Raw genomic sequence first — 23,698 nt, 5'->3', positions numbered from 1 at the left:
AGGGGACCCCCAGACAGGAAGGCTGGGGAGGTTTCCTGCAAGAGGGGGCACCTGGGCCAAGTCCTGATTGTAATTGTCTCTCTGAGACCAAGTAGTTATAGGTTACCACTTAGCTTCTCTGAGCCTCAGTTTCCTCAACTGTGAAGCATGGAACCCTGTCCTTGAGAGGTTCGGTGAAACCCAGCTTGGAGAGGAAATGGTGCATGCAGTAGGTGCTTAGTGGGGAGGGTGTTGGGTAGCCCCAGCTCCGCCTCAGAGATGACTGTCTGGTCCCAGACACCCCTTCCTCTGGCCCCAGACTTGCCTGGGAATCGGGGAGGAGATTGCATCTGTACCGTGTCCAGACGGGGAGGAGCCGGGTGGGCCAGGTTTGGCCACCTCAGCCCTTTTCTTAGCCTCAAGGGGGCAATTAGCCCCCTCAGCCCCACCTGCCCACCGCATCCACCTGATCCACTGAAGCCCAGGCCTGGTGGCAGCCAGGAGGTCTGAGGGGCAGAACCGTGCCCAGCTCTGGGGGCTGAGGATGGCCCAGGGAGCAGCTGCTACCTGGCTGTTCGGTGGTGCAGGATTAGGAGTCCGGCACTGAGGAATACTCACCCCAGGTGGGTGGCCTGGAAGATCTTGGCTGCCTAAGGCTGGGGGGAGGGGCACGAGTAGGGGTACCCTTCTCACTGAGTGGCCCCTGTCAGCCTCTGCGCATCTCTGGGCCCCCAGCCCCAGCAGCAGCACTTGGGGACCTCTTCTTTGTCCCTCTGGGAATTCCCAGACTTCCCCAGTCTTCCTGCTTCTTTCAGTTCCCAGCACCCTTTCCTGCCAGAGTTGGCACAGACCAGGATAATATGCAAATGGGTATGAATGCAGGTAAATCCCAGAGCCCCCAGGGACTGCAGGTGGGGCCAGCACCTCCCCCCGGGGCCTACCTGGGTCCTTTGTAACAGACCCTCAGTTGAACCACCTACTGTGTGTGCTGGCTCCCTGGCCCCCACCATCAGCTGGGCAGGTACCCTGAGGATGTCCCTGGGTGCCAAGCCCTGGGCTAGGCTGCAGGGTGAAGGGAAGCAGAGATAAGATAGTCCTGGGCTCCATTCCTGCTTCACCACTTACTGGCTGTGTGACCCCCACAAATGACCTCCCCTGACCTCAGTTTACCCAGGTGTGAGATGGGAATGCTCACCTCTCCTGTGAGGAGTGGAGGCGACCCAGGATGAGGGCCTGGCCCACACTGGGTTGGGGTCGGTCCCTTCCCTGTACAGGTGGGGGAGGGGAAGCCAGCAGTGCCCTACTTCAGCCCCAGTTGCCAGGGAACCACTGGGTTCCTTGCTAACCTGGATTTCTATATGGATGGGCAGCCTTTGTCTTCCTGGAAAGCCATGTCCAGCTGTGTTTCCAGGCAACCCCAGCCTCTGGAGGCCGGGAGGAGGTCCACGGGCCCTGGAGCCACTAGCTGGGAAGCAGAGTACCTGCCTCCCCATCCGCCCTGCTCCAGGTGGGCACCTGCCGCCACCTCCGGCTCCCCCAGTGCAGCCTCACTTGGCAGGCAGCCCGGCAGCCAGCCCGCTGAGACGCAGACTGTTCCATGCCTCTCCCTCCCCTGCTTAACCCTTTGTGGCTCCCACAGGCCCTGGGGAAGTACAAGCTTCTTGGCTTTCGGCTGAGGCTTGATGTGACCTGGGCACGGCCCACCAACCCCGCAGACTTCTCATCTCCTCCACCCTCCCACCTACGGATCCTCACCATGGCTAATCCAGCCCCTCCGTGGAGCAGGCCCTGTGCGGAGCACTGATCGTAAATATAAAAGAGAATCTCGTGTATACCGCACACCTCCCTGTCAGGTGTGTGCCCTTCCCCCTCCACAGTTTACAGTAGGGAAACTGAGGCACAGTGAAGAGTGGTGAATGCTTACTGGAGGGCTTACTCCGTGCCAGGCCTGTGCTGAGTACTTGATGTGAGTCCTCATTTCACCCTCACCACCTCCCTCTGCAGGGGGTCCACAGCCACAGAGCCAGTGAGGAACAGCACGATGGTTCTCCATGGTTTGTACCCCAAGTCAGCCTAGGGGCTCAGATCCAGGCTCAGACCCACCCCTGCCTGACCCCAGCCTCTGGGCTCCTTCACCATCAGCCCGCTCTTGGGCCCCCCCTGCGCTGGCATAGCTGGGCCCTCTCCCCCATGGCACTTGGCACTGGGAGTGGAGGACAGCTCTTGGTGGGGAAGAGGCTGGGTAAGTAGGGTCTTCATGCGCAGGGCTGTTAATGCGGAGGTGGAGGTGGCGGGTGGGGGCTTCTAGGAGGAAGTGATTTTGAGCTGAGCTCTGAAGGAAGAGTAGGTGTTGGCCAAGTGATGGGAGGTGCTTCTGGGCAGAGGAAGCAGCAGGTACAGTGTGTCGGAGGGACAGAAAGAAGCTCCGAGTGGCTGGCGTATGTGTCTGGGGGTTGGCAGGGGTGCGTCAGGACGCCGTCCTGAGGGTGGTGGGAGCTGGCCCAGGGCCAGGTCTGTGTCAAGACACCCAGGCTGTGGGCGGCTGGCCTGGAGGCCAGGGAGAGGGTGCAGGCCCTGGGAGATCTTGGGACGTGTATGGAGGGAAGGGCCTGGCTGGGGAGGGCAGGGGCGTGGCAGGGGACTGGGTGACCCCGCTGGGCTTCGTTTCTGGGAAAGGGGAAGCTGCCTGTGGCTTGGGCCCAGGACACAGCTTCCTCTTTCTCTGAGGCCTCCAAGGGTGCACCTCCTGGGGCTCCACCACCTCTGGCTTCCACCTCAGCCTGGGGCCCTGGTCGTGGCCTTTGCTAGTTGGCTTTTATCCAGGGAATTTCTCATTCTAATTGTCTGGGCATTTTTTGGGAGGGCTGAGTCTGAGGAAGCCCTTCCCAACCTCGTGAGCCTGTTGAGAGGAGGCCTCCTGCTCCAGACAGGGGGCTGGGTGCCGAGTCTTGTGGTGAATAAAACAGACGTCCTGCCCTCACTGCTGTCTGGAGGGGCAGCGGGGAGTAAACAAGTAAGCAAACAAACACTGAAACACAGACCTCCGCCAGAGGTGCAGAGGAAAAGAAAGGGGTGTTGAGGAGGAAATCCCATGACCTACTTTAGGCTCATTACCTCATTTAAACTTCATGACAGCTGTGCCATGGAGATAAACGTCCCCATCTTGCAGATGAGGAAACCGAGACCCAGCAAGGTGAAGTGAGGTGCCCAGGGCCCACAGGGAGTTGGTGGCAGTGGAGACAGGGCCCCAGGCTAGTAAATTTGGGGGAGGAGTAGACTCTACTAACTTCCTTCTCTGGTAAAACCCTCTGGGGCGTGGCTGCCCTCAGTGGGGACCTGGAGTTGGAGGGGAGGCCCTGGGGCCTCAGTCTCCCCATCTCTGACCACTGCCCTCCAGGAAGCCTGGCCTTTGGGAGGTCACTGACCGCCCAGCCTTCAGGATGAAGGGGACGTGGGGGTGGAGCCTTCACAGATCACCCTCCCAGCCGAGGGGCTTCCACGTGAACTTGCTTTTTGGTTATGGTTCCAGGGCTCCGTCTTAGACGATGGAGGCACAGTGGGGAAGGGGGTGCGGGGGGCCTGAGCAGCAGGTGTGTACACGCATGTACTCGAGTGCGCACGGGGCTTTTCTGCCTGACTAGGCAGGTCCAGCTGAGGCTGAGTCTGAGCTGAGTGTGGGGCCAGGGAGCCAGACTAGGGTAAGTGCCGGTTTGGGGTAATTAGAAGGTGCGTAATTAGAAGGCTCGGGGGCCCTAGGTGGCGGGCGTCTGAGTGTGCCTGAGTGGGCCCTTGCTGGCTTTGAGTCTGGGCCTTTGGACGCTCACTTTCCTCCTGGAAGTCTCTAGATCATACAGCTCCACGCCTGCCATGAGCAGCTGCACCGCCTCCCTGGGCTCAGGTCACCCACAGGTGCCACCGGGGGTGGGGGTGGTTCTGGGGCTGTCTCTTCTGGGGCTGTTTTGTCTCTTACTCTTCACCCCTGCCCCAGCCCTCCAGGCCCGCCTGGGCACATGGTGGGGAGCTGGGGGCTAGGCTGTGGGGACAGCCCGGGGACTTGGAGCTCTTGGTCAGGTCTGTGGGTTAGCTCTCTAAAGGACAGGGGACAGCTTGAGGTGGGAGCTCAGCCTGGGCAGGGGGAAGGGACACCTTGGGGCAGAAATTGGAAGGAAGACCTGTGCCAAATTTGAGGAGGGACAGGTGGGCCAGGGGTACCATCTGTTGGGTGTTAGCTCCCAGGTGTGGCCTTCACTTTACTCTGCGGCCCAGCCTTCTCCTGTCCCTGGCTTTCCCCTGAGCTGCCTGGGGCACAGAGTGGCTGCCAGTGACCTGGAGAGTCCCGAGGATGATGTGACCGCTGCCCCTCCCCCTCTCCCTCCCCTGGGTGTAACCGAAACCCCGGCCCCTCCCGGGTCTGTGCCTGGCCAGGCCATGAGGGCAGGTGGGCAGATCGGTTTCCTGGGCTCCTTTTCCAGGCGGGAAGTCCAGACTGCCACAGGGAGAGGGGCTCCCGAGTGACCTGGAATGTACTTAGGCTTGGCGTCAAGACAGCCCGGGGCTCCTCAGCCTGCAGGGGGCCCAGGCCGATGGTTGGGGCTCTGAATATGCCCTTGAGCTTCAGAGGCTACAGTGCGGCCTATGCTGACACCTGAGGAACACGGCTTCCTTCACCCTCTTGCACCTGAAGCCCGGCCCCTGGAAGTACATCGCGGACTTCCTCAATCTGCTGCAGTCCCTTCCGCTGTCTAACTCGAGTTCTTCCTGCTGTGTCCGCCTTATATACTGGATGGAGGCTTCTTCAGACCAGGCCATGGCCTGGGCCTGGGGGCTTCTCTGAAATGTCACACACTGTGCTTTATAAAACACCCTGCTTTATGTTGGCTCTTGGCACTTCCCACCACTGGCAGGGGGGACCGTTCTCTGTCTGTTTGCTGTTGGTCTGCCCTGGAATGGTGCTCCCTGAGGAGAGGGACCTTGTCTGTCGTGTTCATACCTATTTCCTAGTGCCGAGGGCAGTGCCTGGCGCACAGTAGGTGCTGGAGAGATGGCGAAAGGCTGAACACTGGCTGCTGTGACCGCCCTACCCCATAGATAGGTCTGCCCAGGACGAGTTGCAATCAGACATGCCCTGGCGCCCCCTGGAGGAGGTGTGGCCGGTGGCTGTGTGGAAGGACCAAGACCTAGATGGGGTGGGGGTGGAGGGATGCACAGGAGCTATGGGAGCCAGACCCAGCTTGGAGAAGCCTTCTAGAGAAGCTTCTGGAAAGAGACGTCTTTGCTTTTGGCTTCAAAGGGTGAGGGAAAGGGCCTTTCTTGGAGCAGAACCAGCAAGAGTGAGGCAGAAGGCTGGGAGCGGTGGCTCATGCCTGTAATCCTAGCACTCTGGGAGGCCAAGGTGGGAAGATCGCTTGAGGTCAGGAGTTCGAGACCAGCTTGAGCAAGAGTGAGACCCTGTCTCTACAAAAAATAGAAAAAATTAGCCAGGCATGGTGGTGTGCGCCTGTAGTCCCTGAGGCAGGAGTATCGCTTGAGCCCAGGAGTTTGAGGTTGCTGTGAGCTAGGCTGACGCCACACGGTACTCTAGCCCAGGCCACAGAGCGCCTGTCTCAAAAAAAAAAAAAAAGAGTCCGGCAGATAAGCTCGAGAGGTGAGGGTGCGCTTGTGACCTGCAAGGAGTGGGCGGCAGGAACCTGGAGAGCTGTGGCTGGACGGGGGGCTGGGGCTGGGGCTGGGGTGTGTTGTGACCCTGAGACACATACTTCCTTCCTCCCAGGCTCCCTTGCTGGGGGACACCTGGCTGTTTAAGGAAGGGGAAGGAAGCCCTTCCCCCTCTGGGAAGCCTCCCAGCCTGCAGAGCCCTCTGCCTGCCCCTTCAGCCTGCCCTGCCCTGTGAGGCCACCCCCTAGGTGGGGAGGGGGGGTAGCCACCCCATGCTCTGCCTGCCCAGCAGCACCTTGCTAACTTCCTGTTGTCAATGGGGAAAAAAAGACCAAACTTTGTAAAATAATTTCAAAGAAATTTACTCTGAGCCAAATTTGAGCCACTCCCAAGAAGCCTTGAGCAAGTGGATTCGCTGTGGCTGGGTTACAGTTTGGTTTTATACATTTCAGGGAGACAGGGGTTGCAGGTAAAGTCATAAATCAATATGTGGGAGGCATACCTTGGTTTGGCCTGAAAAGGTGGGCCATCTCAAGGGTGGGGGACTTACAGGTTATAGGTGGGTTTAAAGATTTCTTTGGCTTGTAATTGGTTAAAGACAGGAAGCTTTGTCTAAAGGCTTGGAATGTTTTAACATAAGGAGCTGTTTATCAGAGATAAGCCACCAGACACAGATTTGATGTGTAAATTGAGGACCTGCAGGTTTATCTTGCATACCCTTAGGCCTGTTAATGAGTTACAAAGGATGTCCCCAAGAAGGGGGTGGAGCATGATGAGGCATGTCTGACCTCCCTCCTCCTGGCAGGCAATTTAGTTTTGGGATATCCCTTTGGTCATGAGGGGGTCCATTCAGTCAGCCGGTGGGGGGGGTGAGCCTTAAAATTTGATTTTAGTTCACACTGTCAAGTCCTGTCATCCTGAAAGTGGTGCTGAGGGGACACCAGCTGCCTGCCTGTCCCTGCTGCCCAGCTGAGTCTCCCCTCCATCTGCCGTAGGCTGGCGACCACCCTGGGGCCTGAGGATGAAGCCGAGCCCACTGTGCTGGCCGCTGTCCTGCCTGCTTGTGGTGAGTTGGGAAGGGACCCTGGGGAAGGCAGAAAGCCAAATCCTCAGTCCTGCACCCCAGCCCCCAGCAAGGGGGGTGCAGATGCTGCTCCGGAGCCCAGTGCTGGGGTGGGGCTTCATTGCTCAGCGCTTGAAGAATCTGAAGCAGTCAGACCCTAGGAAGCAACTTCGGACCCCACCCCCAGCATGAGATGGTGACCCAGGAGTGGAGACCATGGCTGTCCCCACTCAAGGCACCAAACCGTGCCCACCCAGGCCTGTGGGGGGATGGAGAAGAAGGACGGACTCGCTGGCATTCATAGGAGAGGCAGGCATGGTTGAGGTTAAGACGCCCGCCAGTAGGGAGGCATGAAAACCGAGCCCAGCAGGGAGGGTGGGCAGGGGGCCTAGAGGAAACTGGGCAGAAGAGGCCTGGAATTTGGAGCCTGAGAACCTTAGCATCTTAGATGCTGGGGTTCAAGATCCATTTTGGTCTAGGGACCCCCGATTCCAGGTTCTGAAATCAGAGCCTCAGATGACTCTGGACTACAGACGTGCAGCGCCTCGGAGTCCGCTCTGGGGCCATCTTTCTCCTGTGATGCTGGAAGCTCAGGGAGGGCAAGACTTGGCCTCGGGCCCCTCCAAGGCTTGCTGCTTGTGCGGGAGGCCTGGCAGCCTTAGCAGGTCAGGAGCAGGTCTGGGGCCTGAGAACATCCGCAGAGCCTCTGTGTAACATTCCACCTCCAGGGTAGCTGCTCCGCCCTGTGCCTGCTGCCCCCCCAAGCTTGGGACAAATTGGAGGAGGGATTCAGGGCAGACACTTCCATACCTATGAATGGGAAGCAGAGGGAGCTCCCAGTGGTTGGGCTGGAGGACGTGCACTGAGAGGATAGATCCTTGGCATGCCCTCGTTGGGTGCACGGGTGTGAATGGGGTGGCCTCGCCTCGTGGGGAGGTCGCTGGGGAGGTCGAGGAGGAGGATGTGGTCCTGGAAACTCAGCCCAGGGCCCGGAATAGGAAGCACGAGCTGCAGACTTGGCTCCAGGGAGATAAACAGAGGCTGGTTAATGACAGGAGCAGCTGTGATGGGGTTGGAGGTGGAGGACCAAGGCAGCAGGAACACGGACCTCAGATTCGGAAGCATTTCCTCGTCGTAGTCATCTGGTTACTGAAAGGGCTGTGACTCACAGACCCTAGGGCTTGACGATCCTGATCTGGCCCTGTCTGGGGCTTTCTAGCACTTTCCAGAGTAGATGTGGTTCTCTCCCTACCCAGGCACTGGCAGTGCAACAGGTCTGGGACAGGGCAAGTTTTCCTTGCAGCATGAGGGATTGAGGTTAGAAGGGTTTCCCTGAAGCCTGGGTGGAGTGGCCCTGTGTGGTCAGTGGTCGCCGCCACCAGGGCCTCAGGAAGTAGACAGTGGGTAGATGACCCCAGAGACCACACGCCCAGCACTTTCTGCCTCTTTCAACGTGCTCCTGTCTGCTGTTCTTTCAGCTGCTGCCCTGGTCTCTGGCCACTCCAACATCTACAACCCCTTGGCAGTGCCCACCTGGGGAGGAGCCCAACCTGGTGAGTGTTGCCGCCCATCTACCCTGTCCTGGGAAGACTCCTGAGGGGCAGGGACAGAGTCCCAGGCCTGGCTTCCCCCGGGACCTCAGCCTTAGCTCCTGGCCTTGTTCTCACCCTTTACCTCCCACAGGACCAGGGGCAGGACACATTATGCAGGTCCTGCCCCCCGGGCACCTTCTCAGCCTCATGGGGCTCCAGCCCATGCCAGCCCCATGCCCGCTGCAGCCTTCGAAGGCGGCTGGAGGCCCAGCTGGGCACGGCAACTCAAGATACACTGTGTGGAGGCTGCCAGCCTGGGTAAGCCAGGGGGCTGGGGTTGGGGCTCATGGCTGGGTGACCAGGACTTTGGATCCGGGGGTCCTAGCCTCACCCCAACCTGAGCAGGCCTCAGTCTATCCAGCTGTGCAATGAGATGGTGCAGGGCCAATCAGGGTACCTGGTAGGAAGGAACCCAGCCTCTCTTAGGGAGATTTTTTGGGGGAAACTTCCAGCCCGCAGTGACATCTTCCCTCCCTGCAGGTGGTTTGGGCCTTGGGGGGTCCCCCGAGTTCCATGTCAGCCATGTTCCTGGGCACCTCTTGGTACTCGCGGCTGTGACGGTGAGTGGCAGACTGGGACTAGGACTGGTGGGGGTGCGTGGGAGGGGGCAGCCAAGCTTAAGCCCAGGAGCTGCCGCAGTGTCCTTGTGGGGGCAGTGGGGTCCTTGCCCCAGCCCAGGGAAGGGTGTGCAGCCGGAGGGTGTCCAGCAGGGCACAGTCAGTCGCTCCACTGGCTGAGTCTGCCCACCTTGCTCCTGGGTGGCAGAGACCATCCAGCAGGCGGCAGCCACAACTGGGGACTGGGGGACTCACTTCCTGACCAGTCCCCTATCCTTATCCCCTCAAATAGACCCATGCGGATGAGCATGAGCACACGTATGTACACAGACACTCACATCCATGCACATGCGCACCTCCTCTCACGGCAGAGCCAGTCACCTGGGGCAACTAGTTCACGTCCCAGGCCATGGTGGTGGCAGGATCCTGTGTCCCTGTGCCATCTGTTCACCCCTCGGACCTCAGAGGTTGGGGCCGTCCTGAGGCCTGAGGAGGCCCAGTTTGGGTTGACTGATCAGACGGCCAGAAGGGAACAACAGGGGGGCGACTTGGCCTTTGCTTCTCCAATATGGTGGGAGTGGGCTCCCCAGGACACATCAGTTCCTCCCCATTCCACGCTAACTCGGGCCCCGGGCCTCTGCCTCTCTGTGTCTGCGTTTCTCTCGCCTCTGTCTTGCCTCCACCCTCCATGACGCTCAGAATGGGGGCGGCGAGCCCGGCGTGGTGTGGAGGTGGCCGCAGGGGCCAGCGGCGGTGGTGAGACGCAGCAGCCTGGGAACAGCACGCGGGCGGGCGGCCATGAGGAGACAGCCGCGCAGTACGCGGTCATCGCCATCGTGCCTGTCTTCTGCCTCATGGGGCTGCTGGGCATCCTGGTGTGCAACCTCCTCAAGCGGAAGGGCTACCACTGCACAGCTCACAAGGAGGTCGGGCCCGGCCCCGGCGGGGGCAGCAATGGTGAGGCTGGCTGGGGTCCGGGCGGGAAGGACGAAGGGCACGTGCTAGGAACCTCCCTGGCCGTGGGGGTCTGACAGGGAGAGGCCTGCAAGGGCTAGTCGGGAGGCGACAGCTGCAGACTGACAAAGTGGGAGGAAGGGTGAGGGGCCGAGGTGTGGCAGTAGGGGCGGAGCAGAGGCCGGGCAGCCAGTCAAGTGGCTTCAGCAGGATTCCCACCCTGGGCGAGGCCCTGCCAAGCTGCGGGTTCTGGGTTCTTGGGGCCACAGTTGTGTATGTGGTTCAGGGTCAGACGGCCTTTGAGATACTCAAGGTGACCTCTGACCTCTGGCCTGGAGTGGGAGAACGCTCTGCGTCATGCGGGCTGGCAGGGCAGCTGTCCTGGGCGGGCACCACGAGGGGCTTAGATTTCAGTTCCAGGCTGTGGTTTGAGTAACAAGTCCTGGAACCAGTGAGAGAGGCATGTTCTACCACCCCGACCCCAGGGCTGGGCCCTCTCTTCTCCACCCGCCACTGTCACCTGACAGGCAGGGGCTCCCACATGCACATATGTGCCCTGGGCCAAGTCAAGAGTAAAATAGCATCTCCCATGCCAGTACCCCAAGCTGCCCAGCTGGCCAGAGTCCCTTCCAACTCCTGACACTGAAGTCTGGAGGAGGCAGGAAGGGGACAGGAGCTTTGGGCAGGCAGGCAGGAAGGAAGGTGGCGGCTCAGGGCCATTTTGCCTGAGACCGCACTTGTTTTCCCAGCCTGGTGACTTCCTTTAAGTGCTGGCTGCTGCCTGGGTGGCAAGTCCTGGGAGCTCTGTTGTTGCTGGGCTCAGGATTGATCACAGTGGTCAATTCTCACGCCCTAGAGGTTCAGGTCCAAAGCTGACCAGGGGCCCTCAGTTAAATAGTTACATAGACAGGGTGGTGTGCAGGGAGGTGGTGGGCCTAGAATGGCAGAGTTTGCTATAGGTATTGGGAGTTCTGGGCAGGCAGGTGACCCACAGCCGCCTGAGGCTGAGAAGGGGACAGAGCAGGCCTGGAAGAGGCTGACCCCCCCCACCCCGCCTCCCTCTATACATGCACTCTGTGGGGACTATGGAGTTCAGGTGGTTCTGAAACCTCTAAGCACCTGGGGCTTCTGGGTGCAGGAAACAGTAAAGGAGACAATGGGCCTCATCTGATCCCGCAGGTGCAGGGCTCTGGGAGACTTCTGTCACCCAAGCACATACGCACGGGCTCTGCTGTGACTCTTAGGAAGGCCGGGGGTGCCCTCTGCCGGCTGATCCTGGCATAAGTGTGGGAGCCTGGAGTCCCCCCTCTTCTGCAGGATCATAGTCCTTCTCTTCTCTTCCCCAGGAATCAACCCTGCCTACCGGGCCGAGGATGCCAACGAGGACACCATCGGGGTCCTGGTGCGCCTGATCACAGAAAAGAAAGGTGAGGGGAAGGTCTGACCCCATCCCAATGCCCAGGAGAGGAGGGTCTCCTCCGAGAGCCTGTGAGGCAGCTGCGGGGGTCAGAGTCGTGCCCTGGGATGGTCAGCCCCGCCTGGCACGCTCTGGCCCAGCAGTGCTGCCTCTTGGCTTCCTGTTCTCCCCTGACAAAGGGGGGAGGGGAAGGCCCAGCCCAGGCCGGGGAAGGGCAGTGGGTAGGTAGTGGGTTCTCTGCTGGGGCAGGGGGTGGGAGGGCTGCCCTGTGTCGCCAGAGCCAGGTTCTGACTGCAGCTGCTCACAGAGAACGCCGCGGCCCTGGAGGAGCTGCTGAAAGAGTACCACAGCAAGCAGCTGGTGCAGACGGGCCACCAGCCTGTGCCCAGGTGAGCGGGCCGGTGGGAGAGAGCGGGCCAGAACCTGCAGATAGTCAGCCTGCCTCCTGGGGGCTCACCACTTGCGTCTGTTCCTCCTCATGTCCCCCGGCCCCTCCTGGCCTGCCCTCCTGACTGCTCCCCCACCTGTGCCCTCCTGCAGGCTGCCACCGGCGCGCCCCAGCATGCCCCACATCTGCCCACATCGCCACCACCTCCACACCGTGCAGGGCCTGGCCTCACTCTCTGGCCCCTGCTGCTCCCGTTGTAGCCAGAAGAAGTGGCCAGAGGTGCTGCTGTCCCCTGAGGCTGCAGCTGCCACCTCTCCTGCTCCTAGCCTCCTGCCCAATCCAGCCAGGGCTCCCAAGGCCGGGGCCAAGGCAGGACGCCAGGGCGAGATCACCATCTTGTCTGTGGGCAGGTGAGGTGGGCACAGACAGGGTCAGGGAGACAGCCTGGGGGGGCAGGGCAGGGCCGTAGGTTGAGCCCTAACCACCCTGCTTAGTGGTGGCCCTGCCCTTATTGGGCCTCTCTGGGCAGTGGGGGTGGCCAGAGGGAAGTCAGGACTTCCCAGCTATGCTGTGTCTCATGTGCAGCCCTAGGGTCCCCAGGGCGGGGTCTTGGCCCCATGGCACCTGGGGCCTCTCAGGCCAGGGGCCTGTCTACGTGCAACCTGGAGTTGCGGCGGGTGGGGGCTGGGTACAAACAGCGGTGGAGTCAAGCCCTTGTCTGTGGGTGGGAGCTGGGAAGGGCTCAGGTGTCAGGAGGCTCCGGTTTTGATCCATGAACTGGCTCTGTGACCCTGGGCAGGTGCTGCCCTGTCTACACCAGGGATTCCTCCTCTAATGGGATCGATCGCACCACTTCTCCTCACAGGTTCCGTGTGGCTCGAATTCCCGAGCAGCGGACAAGTTCTGTGGTGTCTGAGGTGAAGGCCATCACAGAGGCTGGGCCCTCGGAGGACGACCTCCCTGACTCCCCACGACCTGGCCTACCCGCTGAGCAGCGGGCACTGCTAGGAAGTGGCGGAAGCCATGCGAAGTGGCTGAAGCCCCCGACAGAGAACAAAGCCGAGGTGAGGGCTTGGGGGAGGGATCTGACCGAAGATAGGGCAGGGGTGGATGTGCAGGGGGCCCTAGGTAGGGGCCACTTCTCTGGAACCCAGAAGCCAGCCGCTGACTCAGGTCTGACCCCTGACCCCGTGCCCCAGGAGAACCGCTATGTGGTCCGGCTAAGTGAGAGCAACCTGGTCATCTGAGGGCTGCCTGGGCTGAGAGCACTGCAGCCTGCCCCGGGAGGTTCTGGCGGCTTCCTGGAGGAGGTAGAGCCGCAGCGGGACTGTGAGGACCAAGATGCGATGGCTCAGCAGAAGAAACAGTGAAGGCCACGGCCTGGAGGTGGGACCGTCCGCCCCAGTGAGGAGCAAGGCGGGTCGGCGAGCGCCGCGTGCAGGAGCAGATTGAGAGCCCCGTCCCCGTCCCTGCTGCCTCGGCTCCTCGCCTGCAGGATGCTCCCGACCCCGTGCCTGCACTGGCCAGATCTAGGAGCCCACGGGATTCCCTGTACCGCCGGGGGCTAGGCTTGGTGGGAGGCAGGGGCCTGTGTCTGGCGCGCCTGGCCCCCTCCCTTGGTAATTAGCCACTCCTCTGTCCCTGTACAGGCCCTGGAGCAGATGCGCCTCCCCCTCCTCTTCTGGCAGGTCTTGTAAAGGGAAGGGCAACAGAAGCCCTGCGCTGGGAGGCTGAGTTGTCCTGGGTTCTGACCTTGGGCACGCTCCCGGCCATTGCTGGGTCCTGGTGTTTCTGACTGTGAGGTGAGAGGAGATGACGTCTCAGCACCCAGGGCCTCTCCGGCTCCTTGCAGGGTCTGGGCTGGGCTGTGGGGGGCGGGGGAGCTGGACTCTGCCACCACTCCCGGTAGTAGCTTTACCTGGCCCCACTGTTGCTGCTCCCAGGGCCTCTGCCTTCAAGGCCCCTTCGGGGCTGTCCATCCATGGCTCTGCCCACAGACGGGGCTTAATGCATGTGCCTGCCCCACCCCGCTGTTTTTAATGAAATTGAAAAAACAGTCTTGACCCGGGCAGGGCTGTGGCGCAGAGCCCCGGCCTGCCCAGCCACCCGGCAAGATCTCAGGAGCTTCGGGGAGAGGAGTGTTGGGCTGGAGCAAGCCTCTGGCCTCAGTGGCTTCCGTGTCCTGTGGTGCCAGCGTGTCTGGGCACCACAGGCGACTGTCAGGCCCAGCCCCACCCTCCGCTCCGGCTCAGCAACTTGGTTATTTATGTGGGGCCGTGTAGGCGCGGGCCGCCGCCCGTCCCCATTTCTCTTATTTATTGCAATTTGCTGTGGCCCTATCCTTGCCTCTCCATCCCCATCCGTTTGTTGAGTAATAAAAAGTGGGAAAGTACCGTCAAGAGGAGCTTCCTTTCTCTGTGCCCCTTTCCCAGCTGTCTGTCTGTTCAACACAGACCGCTCAGGCCCTGCTGTGTGGCGTGTGCTGGCCAGCCTGTCCCTGCCCGCCAGCTCCTCGGCGGCAGGGAAGCGGGGCCCGGAGGAGGCCCTTCGCCTCTGGTTCTCACCGAAGGCCCTGGGGTGAGGGCTGTCCAGCAGAAATAGAGTGTGAGCCACATATGTGACTTAAAATTGTCTAATTACGTTTCAAAAAGTAATAAGAAACAGATGAACTTAATTTTAATATTAATAATATATTTTTAACCCAGTATATCCAAAATATTTTCATTCCAATATAAAATCAATATAAAAATTACAAATGGGCTATTTTTCTTTGCTTTGAAAGCTGGTATGTGCTTTACACATCTCGATATGAACTAGCGTATTTCAAGGGCTCACCAGCCACATGTGGCCAGCAGCCGCCCCACCGGACAGTGCAGTTCTAGTGGCAGCGCCGTGTGGAGCCTGGGAGGCGAGAGGCGGTGAGGACGGCAGGGGGCTGGAGAGGGCGGGAGGGGGGAGTGTGTTCCAGGAGAGGGAGCAGCATGTGCAAAGGCCACCCACCAACAAACAGGACAAACTGCAGAGGGTGGGCACACAGGCCTTATGCCAAGGATGTCAGGGAGCCTCCAAAGCATTCGGGGGGAGGCAGGGAGCAGGATTTGTCAGCTCCCTCTTGGTCACAGTGTGGAGGGCAGAGGAGCAACGGGAGTAGGGGTACCCGAGCAAGCTGCTGCAGCCACCCAGGCAAGAGGTGGAGAGACAGATGGGTCCAACAGAGTCCTAGGACAGAGCTGCCAGGGGTTGGTAATAGGCTTGTGGGTCAAGGATTAGGCCCAGCTGGTGGGGCAACAGGAGGAGCAGCCCCGGCACCTCTGACAGCCCTGGTGGATGTCCTGAGGCATCTGGATGTGAAGGCCTGGAGCTCTGAAGAGACAGACTTGGCTGGCAAGAATATCTGCAAGGACTCAGGTGGGCACTGGGCCTGGAGGGAGCACACCCTGGGGAAGGGCCCAGGGCAGATCTTGGGCTGCTCCAGGGCAGGGCAGAGAGCACTGCCAGGGAGGTGGCAGTAAACCAGGAGAGGGCAGTGTCCTTGCAGCCAGGGGAGGGTGTGGGAGCAGGGAGGGCTGCAAAGCCGGGCCTGCACGCCCTGGTGCGTGGACATAGGCACTTGGTGGGCATCATCTCAAGGCAGTGGTGAGAGCAGGGCAAGGTCCAGGTGGATTGCTCCCTGCAGAAGCCCGACTATGCCATGCCGTGGCTGGCGGGGCCTTAGGTTCTGGGGAGGGACTGGTTTTTAGTTAATTTGGTGTTTTACTGGTGTTTGGTATTTGTTTAAAGATGGAAGAGGGGAACATATTTAAATGCTAATGGCCATCTCACAGAGAGGATGAAGAACTAGAAAGTGACCCGACGGAACCTGGGGAGGCAGCGCGTGGCCCGGCCGTGTTGGGGCTGCAGGAGGGCTGGCTTTGCAGAGAGCAGGGGCCTTTCTCCTGGCAGGAGCCAAGGTGGGGCCTGGCCTAGCAGCTACAGAGAAAACCCCTGCCCTGGGGCAGATGTGCTTTGGGATCCAACCTCTCCCAGCTTCTCCCTGGGTACCTAGGGCACAGGCTTCTCTCTGGGTCTTCTCAGGTGGCCATGAGAAGGATACGGGCACCTCTGAGGACACAGGAGACAAGGTTTTGGCTGCACTAGGAGAGAGGAAGGAGATAGGGAGGCTGGGCATCAAAAGGAATTTTCTGCAACAGCAAAGGTTGCCAAAGTCTGGGACAGGGTGTCAATTGTAGGGGACTAGCAGGCATCCCCAGTGCTCCCAAGGAAGTATTCCCTCGGGCTGTCACACGCACTTGGGGTCCCCATTTGCCAGCTGTTCAGCTGCATCTCAGGGTTTGGCTTCTCCAACTAGGCTGACCCTCAGCCAGCCAAACCACCCACTTCACCCAGGACTTGGGTGGCACATCACCACACGGGGACAGACTCTCAGGCCTCAGCCTCCTTCCCCAGGGAAGGCTGGCCTGCGGCCCCCAGATGCCCTCTTCCCCACCTGCGTGCCCTCCTTGGGAGAAGCCATATAGATGCGAGCCAGGGTGGAGACCGAGGCGGGTCCAGGCTTCCCGGGCCAGGTGTGAACACCTCCATCACAGTAACCACTGTCCCCCCACCCCAATTTTCTGCCTGCTGAAAGGTGAGAAAGGTATGGCCCTGGCTTCAGTTTCTTCACCTGTCCTTCGGGGTGTTGAGGCCAGCTCCAAAAAGAGTGGGATGAAGAGCTGAGGTATCACGTCGGGGTGTGTCTGACGTCCTTGGTCTTGAGGGCTCACACCCTCACCTGGAAGCTTTCCTGGCTTGTCCTGTCCCTGCAGCCCTGTCAGCTCTTGAGCTCAAGATAGGTCCAGGCCACTGGCAGAAGTGGGAGCTGGGGTCAGGGTGGGGCTTGGGCTGGCCACTGAGGGGGTGTTCTGAGCTTACCTCTCACGCCACTCACCCTCCACCCCAAGGGCCAGAATGGTGGGGGCTGGGGCCCAAGGCTCCACCTCTCCATCTGTTCCCGGCCCTCAGCCCTGTCACTGTGACCTGGAGCCTCTGGGAGAGGCTGGCACCGGAGAAACTGACTGCTGTGACACAGCCCCAGCAATGCCTGTGGCCAGAGGTACCCTCTCCTCCCCCGCAGTGGGTGGGTTTCATGTTGGGTTTGGGTCAAGGACAGGAGGGAAGGCTGGGCAGAGGCAGGGGAGAGGTTTGGAGGGAAGCCACGGAGAGTAAGGAGTCCTGAGTTTTAATTCCAGCTGCAGTGTGAGCCAAGTTACTTGGCCTCTTTCGGCCTGTTTTCTCTCCAGTTGAGGAGGTTGAATTCTTGGCGGTGTGGCTATGGGCACATGGAGCATGGAGTGTAGGGGCCAGGCCCAGGAAGGAATGCTGGACGGATAACGCAGGAGAGAAGCCCAAGCCTGGACTAGGGCAGTGGCTTTGCCCGGGGGCGGCGAGGGGGCGGGGGGAGAAGAGATTCAGAAGTTTAGGAGGCAGAACTGACAGCACTTGATGGTTGTTTGGGTGGAGACCACATGGCCTCCCTTAACTGTCCCCCTTGGTTTCTGATAAATCCACCCTTTAAGAAAGCTCAGGCTTTGCTTCCTCTGAGATGGGCAGAACATGGGGCTTACTTGCCTGGGCTACGGAGCCAGACCAAGGGCGAGTTCCAACTCTGCCCCTCACCAGCTCTGCACCCTTGGCCAAGGTACTCACCCTCCTTAGCTGCCCCACCCCGGCTAAGATGGGGCTAACTGCTGGGCTTACAGACTTGTGAGGATTACAGGAACTAGTGAGTAGCGTGTGCCAGCCACACAGCAGGCACTCAACAGATGTCAGCTTTATTGCACCGACAGCTCACCAGATGTGAGCTCTTAATGGCCTCGCTGGGCTCAGTGTCATACAACTGAGTCCAGGTGCTAAAGGTGCCACTTCATAGCTCCCCATCACCTGAGAGACCCCGAGGGCAGGCCCCTGCTGCATCTGCGATGAGATGCGGCACAGGTTTGTCTTGATTAGAACCTGAGAAGCCCAGGGGACTCACCGGCCCAGAGTGTGGTCTTCTGCTCCCTTCCCCAAAAACCACTCAGTCTGGTCACCTGGACATTTTTTTTTTTTTTTGGAAACTTTTTTTTTTTAATAGTTATTGAATGTTCTACAGCTTACAGTAAATATCATAGTTACAAATTCTTGGCTTCAATCTTTCAGAGTGATCACTATCTGATCTTCAAAACAAAACGAAACGAAAACCCAAAAGAATCCAGAACAACAAAACAAAACCAGATTTACACGTCATACGCACAAGCGAGGCCCTGGGGCTTTCCAATCTTTACCCTCCAGGCTGTGTTTTGGAAACACCTATAAATCTTTGATTAAACTACGTGGAAGACACCGGTCAAAGGTTTATTATTATTATTATTATTATTTTAAATGTTTATTTCTTTTTAAAATGTGAGTTCCAATAAAATTTAAAAATTAGATTCCAACCTGTAGATTAAAATGAATTAAAAAATACAAAATCATATACAACGCTCTCTTCACAGGGATGTTACATGCTATGAGAACAGGTTTCTCTGTCATGTGATATGAAACAGGGATGCAGATGCCTTGAAGTCAGGATGGGGACAGGCCCTCGGGCCCTTAATGATCAGTACAGACAACTCCATGTTGCTAGAGGCCTGGCCTTACCTACCCGTGGGTAAGGAGGAGCTTGAGTTACACCAAAGATCCAGACAGTCTGGCTGACCCCAGGAGGTTTCTTGGCCAGTCCCACCCTTTCCCTGACTCTCTTAGGCCTGAGGAAGAAGGCTGGAGCCTGGAGATGCTGGTCTTGCTGGGGTCAGGCCCAAAGCTGATTTCACCCATTTGATTCCTGTGGGCTGGTACTTATCTGCAGAGCTGTTATATCGGTTCTCTTCAGGAAGGAAAATCCCCCCTGTCGGGCTGGAATGGGAACAGGGCCTCACTGCCACAGCAAGGATAGCCAGGACTATCGATGCAGCCATAAGGAAGCAAGTGCTGTCGGGTCCCTTTCTGGCTTTGTGGCAGCCAGTCGGTTGGCCTTTGGGTTGGACTCAACAGCATGCAAGATAGAAAATACCCACTGGAGAAATTGAGGGAGTGGGACCCAAGTCTGGCTCAGACAAGGTTGGCCGTGGAATGTTGAAGTTGGCCTGCCAGGAATTTTGAAGGCTGGGCCCTGGAACCATGTAATGCCTAATTTCAAAAACAAGGAGTTTTCTAGGAGAGGGGGACATGGACAAGTTAAGGACAAACCCTGCAGCCAGCCTGGCATGCCCATGGGAGCCTGAGCGCTCAGAGGCTCAGGTGTGGAATCTGACCAGTTAGCCAGGCAGGGTTCCTCCACTGTGAGTGGGGGTCTGGCCCTGGGGGCTGCACAGTGACAGGAAGCCTGCTTTCCACCTGCCCCATCCACTACACAACCTGCCCCTGATTCTCAAGCTTGGCAAGCAGCTGGGGCTGCTCACCAGTGGGATGAGAGGACAGAGCTTCCACATACTTCACTCAGCTGCAGCTGAGGAGGAATGCCGTGGTGATACAGAAATGACCGGTCCAGCCAGAATGCTGTGATGAAGACCACAGGGCCCAGGGCAGGGCTGAGGAATCTGACATGCAGTGCGTCACCAGAACCCTGGATGAGTCCTGTCTGCACAATGAGGATGCTAGAACTTAGTGACCAAGGGGCCTGTCCTACTTTTATGCTCCATATGATTTATTTCTCAAAGCCATTCAGAACAAAGCAAGCCCTCCAAAGAAGTACCCTAGATCTCTGGGAGTGGGATACCTCAAATTTGGAACAATTTGGGTGGCCAGGGGTAAGCATTAGTATGCACGGAGCCTACAGGCTCAGAGTCTCTAGGTCCCAGTTCTCACCCGTGGGAAAAGCAAGTCCAGGGGCTTTAGTCCATATGCTTTTGGCTATTCAGGGCTACACTGGGTCCCCTGGAAGTGCCAACTCACTGGATCTGGGCAGTGGGCAGATTCTCAGGGGTCAGAAAGCCGGGATGCATGGGCTTCCCAGGGACATGGGTCTTCAACAGAAAGATGCCTCATCTGCCCTTGAACATGTCCTGAGCATCCTGGGCAACATGACCCCAAAGTGTTTTGTCCAAGTTAAGCCTTTTGTTGCAAATTCTCATTCTCCCTGTGCTGCCAGCGGGATTTGCCTCTGGGTCCCCACAGGCCCCGTCTAAAGCAATAATTCATAAAAGTCTGCTCAGCTAAGAGGACTGAGCTTCCCAGGTCTCCATACAGTCTTCTGTTTGGGGACAGACAGGCAGCCCCTCCCTTCATGCTTGCCACTCAGAGACCCAGCAGGTGGCAGCAGAAAGAGCAGATTTGAAGAGTTAAAATTTGGCTCTTTCCCTTAGCTGTGTGACCTTGGCAAGTCTCTTAAGCCTTCTGAGCCTTAGTTTTTGCATCTATAAAATCTGGATTTTGGCAATCCATGTCAGAGTACCTTGCACATCAAAAAAGCTCTGGAGAGGTGTGTGTGTTCCTGCTGAATATTCAGGGAAGGGGATATGCACTTTAGGGTCATTGCCAGGAAAGGAAGAGAAGGAACGGCAACTGTTCTATCTCATGGGGAAGAAATTAAATATGTATTTTTTTCAAAACGTGGCAAAAGATTATATTTCAGGCTTTCACTGCCTGGGGGCAATCTACCTTCTAGACTCAAAATTCCTGGGTCCCAGGCTGGTGAGGAGGGGGAGTAAGGTAGAAGTGGGGGAAGCCAAGAGGGTTGGCTGGTGACTGGAACCACCTGTACCCCTGACACTGGCCACCACGGTGTTGCACCTGGGGAGAGGCAGTGGGAATGAGATAGGGGTTTGCATGCTGGTGCCAGTGCTAGAGTTCACTATGTCACACAGACACATCCCTTGTCCTCTCTGGCTTGCTTGCCTTCCTACAATGAGAGGGCCCTCCCAGCTCTGATCTTCTGTCCAGCTTGACCACTGGGACATCCAGAATCTTTGGATAATACCTATGGCACCTTCCACCAGACACCTGTGACCTTACCAAAAGCTGTGCTCATCCTACCAAAGACACCCGACTGCCCCTGCTCTGCTGGGCTCTGTCCCTTTGCAGTGACTCACCAAGCTTGGCCAGGCTTGTGGATCTCCATCAAAGCAAGAGGGTGAGGCCAGCTGAACTGGGGCTCGTGCTCATGCTGAAAAGGGGTGCTGGGCCTGGGCTCTCCCAGACCACAGCCTGTCCGTGCCTTATTTCCACCTTGAGACCTCCCTTTGCTCTTGAATTACACAGGGTAAGACAGGGCGCAGAGCACAGATGCTTCAGTACATGAGCCTATGTGAGGTCAGACTGGCGGGGAAAGAGGTGAAAGCCTAGAATTAAAGTAGCTCTGTCACTTATTAGCAAGACACTTTTCTGAGCCTCGGTTTCCTCGCGGGTCAAATGGGAGGAATAATCTCTATTTCACAGGGTTAAAACAGATGATATATTTGAAACTGCTCTATGAACTGTGAGGTCCAGATGTTAATTTTACTTAATGGTGTAGAAAGAACAAAAGTTACAAGGTCATTCCTCGGTCTCCTTCTTTTCTTTCTTCCTCTCTGTGATTCTACCCCAGCCCACCTGGAGGCAGCAGGATTCGGGGAAGCCTGGCAGGAGACCAGTATTCTGCTGTGGTCTGTTCCCTTTCCTTCTGTAAGCTGTTTCCTCATTTGTCACTCGGGTGTAATAACTCTGACCCTGTCTCTCTCAGGGCCTGTAAATTAAAAGCTGTGAAGTGCTTTGAAATCTATGATGCACCTGACAAATGCAAAGGTTTCCTATTATCATTATTATTATTTTGGCATTTTTCAAACACGCATGACATGATCTAGAACAACCTTCACCCACCTTTACAAAACCAAAGAGGGTGGGAGGCATTTGCAAAAATGGATTAACACTGGAAAACTTTGTGGTTTTAAAATGAAACCTCATCAGCACCCCAGAACAGATGATTTAGAGCAGTAGGATTTTTTCTTACTGGTCCTGAAGTTCCCTGGAAGCCCAGGAAGGTGGGCCCCAAACTCCTGGCTCTGCGACAAGGATGCTGATGGGCTTTGCCCTCCTGGGAGCAGCTAGAGAGCTTCTGAGGTCCTTCCAGCCCAAGGGCTTCCTGATACTTTTCCTTGTTTAGGGAGACATGGGAGGCAGGGGGAAGGGTATATCCAAGTTTGCATGAATTTAAAATGAAAATAGTTATTTAAAAGTCCCAAATGTTGTCAGTGATCCCATTTTGTATAGTAAAATATTCCTGCCCTATGCCCAGAGGGGCTGCTGGCCCAGCCAGGTGCTGGGTGCAGGAGGGTAGTGCTGGGCAATCCAGGCTCCTGGCTGAGACTAGCAGGGGCCTCCTTGTCCCAGGGGTCCCTCTTCTCCCAGACGAGCCTATGTCTCCTGAGCCTCATCCTCGTCCTCCTTTCCTGGTGACTCCCACTCTCCTCCTTCTCTTCCTCTCCTCTCAGGATGAGGCGCTACTGCCCGAAAAGCATGGCCTCTCCTTTTCGGCCAGCCCACCTGCTTCATTTCCTAGAGGTGAAGTCAGGCACAGGACGAAAGTTCCAGATGTCTTCACAGAATTTCCAAATGCTATTTCTTCATTTGCAATTTCTGTTCCTGCCATTTGCCCCCATGTGGCCTCTGCCCAGTCTTCAACCCCCGCCTTTGGAGTCCGTGGAGGAAAAGAGCAGAAACAAGAGCCCAGAGACTGTTCCAGAGCTCACCAGGTGTGGGCGCTGCTGACCTAATTTTTACAAAACCAAGCCAATCCATTCCTAGGTAAATTTTTGTAGGCAACATGCCACTAGGTAGGAAGGCTGCATTTAATGCTAATTTACTGCGAGGTCTGGGGAACTCTTTTCCTCTTCTCTGGGCCTCAGTTTCCTCATCTGTCAAATAGGGGAATGGATGAGATGATTGCTAAGGTCCCTTCAGTTCCATGAGTCTATGAAATGTTTATTGCTATTGCTTTTCCTTCACTATCTTGACCTTCAGAGCCGCCAGCACCCACCTGGAATGTGGTTCCTTCACTTTGGCCATGAGTGGCACAAGGTAACCAAGAGCTTGGCCTGCCTGCCAGCCCTACAGACGGGTGAGCCTTGGCACTGGGAAGGGCAGAAGGGAAAGGGAGAGAAATGCCCTAGATTCCCACTCTAATCAGGAGAAAGCTCCTTATCAGAGTGGGTTCATGACAGTTCGGAGGCCAAGGTCTGGATTACACAGGGCACCTGGCCTTCCAAGGCCTCAGGATGCTGGGTCCCAGCACACTGCAGCTGCTTGGCAGGTCTGAGGTCAAAAATCACCTTTTGGGGAAGTGCCAGGTCAGTTAACATCACTGTGCAAATCAGAAGGTCCAGGCCCAGACAATCTGGGCCCAAACCTTATTTCAAACCAAAGCTGTCAGGCAAGCACCTCTCCTCTTCCCTCTCCTTCCCAACAGTGCCCTCCCTCCATCCCCCAAATTCTCCCAAAGAAAGACTCTGGTTTCCCCAGGTTCTCAGCCTGGGGTGTTAAGCTGCTAATGCCACTCCTACATAATCAGGTGGTTTTGTTCTTGGTCTGTTGCGATGGTTTTCAGAAGACGTTTCATTTGTGTCAGGACATGGTAATGTCCTGAATTAATCTTGCTTAAGAAAAAACAAAAAAAGAACAATTCCCTAGAGATGTGGCCTGCTCAACAGCTCTGAGTTCCCACCCTAGACTGAGGGCCACATCTGTTTATGTTCTTCATATAAAACTGAGATTTCAGCTGAACCACTGCAATAAACCCCACTCTCTGCGTGCCACGAGACGGGGATCCCCGGGGACAGGATGCTTACAGAAGAAAAGAAGAGCAGAGAGGACCGTGGCCTGGTCAGGTAGGAGGAGGGGATAGAGCTAGAAGGGCAGCGGCTAAGAGAGGTGGGGGAGAGGCAGGAGATTAGAAAAAGCAGCTTTTACAAAAACCAAAAAATAAAAACTAAAACCATTAAAGATGCATAAAGTGACCCTTGCACTTCCGTTGTCTTTTCTTGCAAATAGAGGTGGTGCTGCTAGGGAACTGCTCCAGCACCGGTGTAAGACTTGAGTAGTTGCATACAATGTGTGACTCCAGAT

At 57.3% G+C, this 23,698-nt stretch overlaps 2 protein-coding genes across 11 annotated transcripts in view; one reads left to right on the top strand and one right to left on the bottom strand.

The window, feature by feature from the left end:
* Positions 1–18,035, top strand: part of RELT (RELT TNF receptor) — a 23,288-nt gene extending 5,253 nt beyond the window's left edge. For 2 of the 9 annotated variants that reach the window (XR_006736201.1, XR_006736204.1), the window contains exons 2-14: positions 6,630–6,700; positions 8,176–8,250; positions 8,381–8,547; positions 8,770–8,849; positions 9,546–9,803; positions 11,147–11,227; positions 11,525–11,606; positions 11,758–12,015; positions 12,471–12,669; positions 12,805–13,407; positions 14,388–14,523; positions 15,954–16,697; positions 17,783–18,035. Coding sequence is in view for 1 of the 9 variants with exons in the window: in XM_045555506.1 (XP_045411462.1) it covers positions 6,656–6,700; positions 8,176–8,250; positions 8,381–8,547; positions 8,770–8,849; positions 9,546–9,803; positions 11,147–11,227; positions 11,525–11,606; positions 11,758–12,015; positions 12,471–12,669; positions 12,805–12,852 (1,293 nt within the window). In the remaining 8 variants the exon portion in view is untranslated. The other 7 variants (XR_006736208.1, XR_006736207.1, XR_006736205.1 and 4 more) reach the window with 7 other exon arrangements.
* FAM168A (family with sequence similarity 168 member A) overlaps positions 17,957–23,698 on the bottom strand; it is a 177,446-nt gene continuing 171,704 nt past the window's right edge. For both annotated transcript variants that reach the window (XM_045555508.1, XM_045555509.1), the window contains one exon: positions 17,957–23,698. The gene's annotated coding sequence lies outside the window, so the exon portion shown is untranslated.

Source organism: Lemur catta, chromosome 7 (genome assembly GCF_020740605.2).
Source record: "Lemur catta isolate mLemCat1 chromosome 7, mLemCat1.pri, whole genome shotgun sequence".
Classification (NCBI taxonomy): Eukaryota; Metazoa; Chordata; class Mammalia; order Primates; family Lemuridae; genus Lemur; species Lemur catta.
Note: the sequence above shows the minus strand (reverse complement) of the source record. Positions and strands in the feature narration are given on the sequence as shown.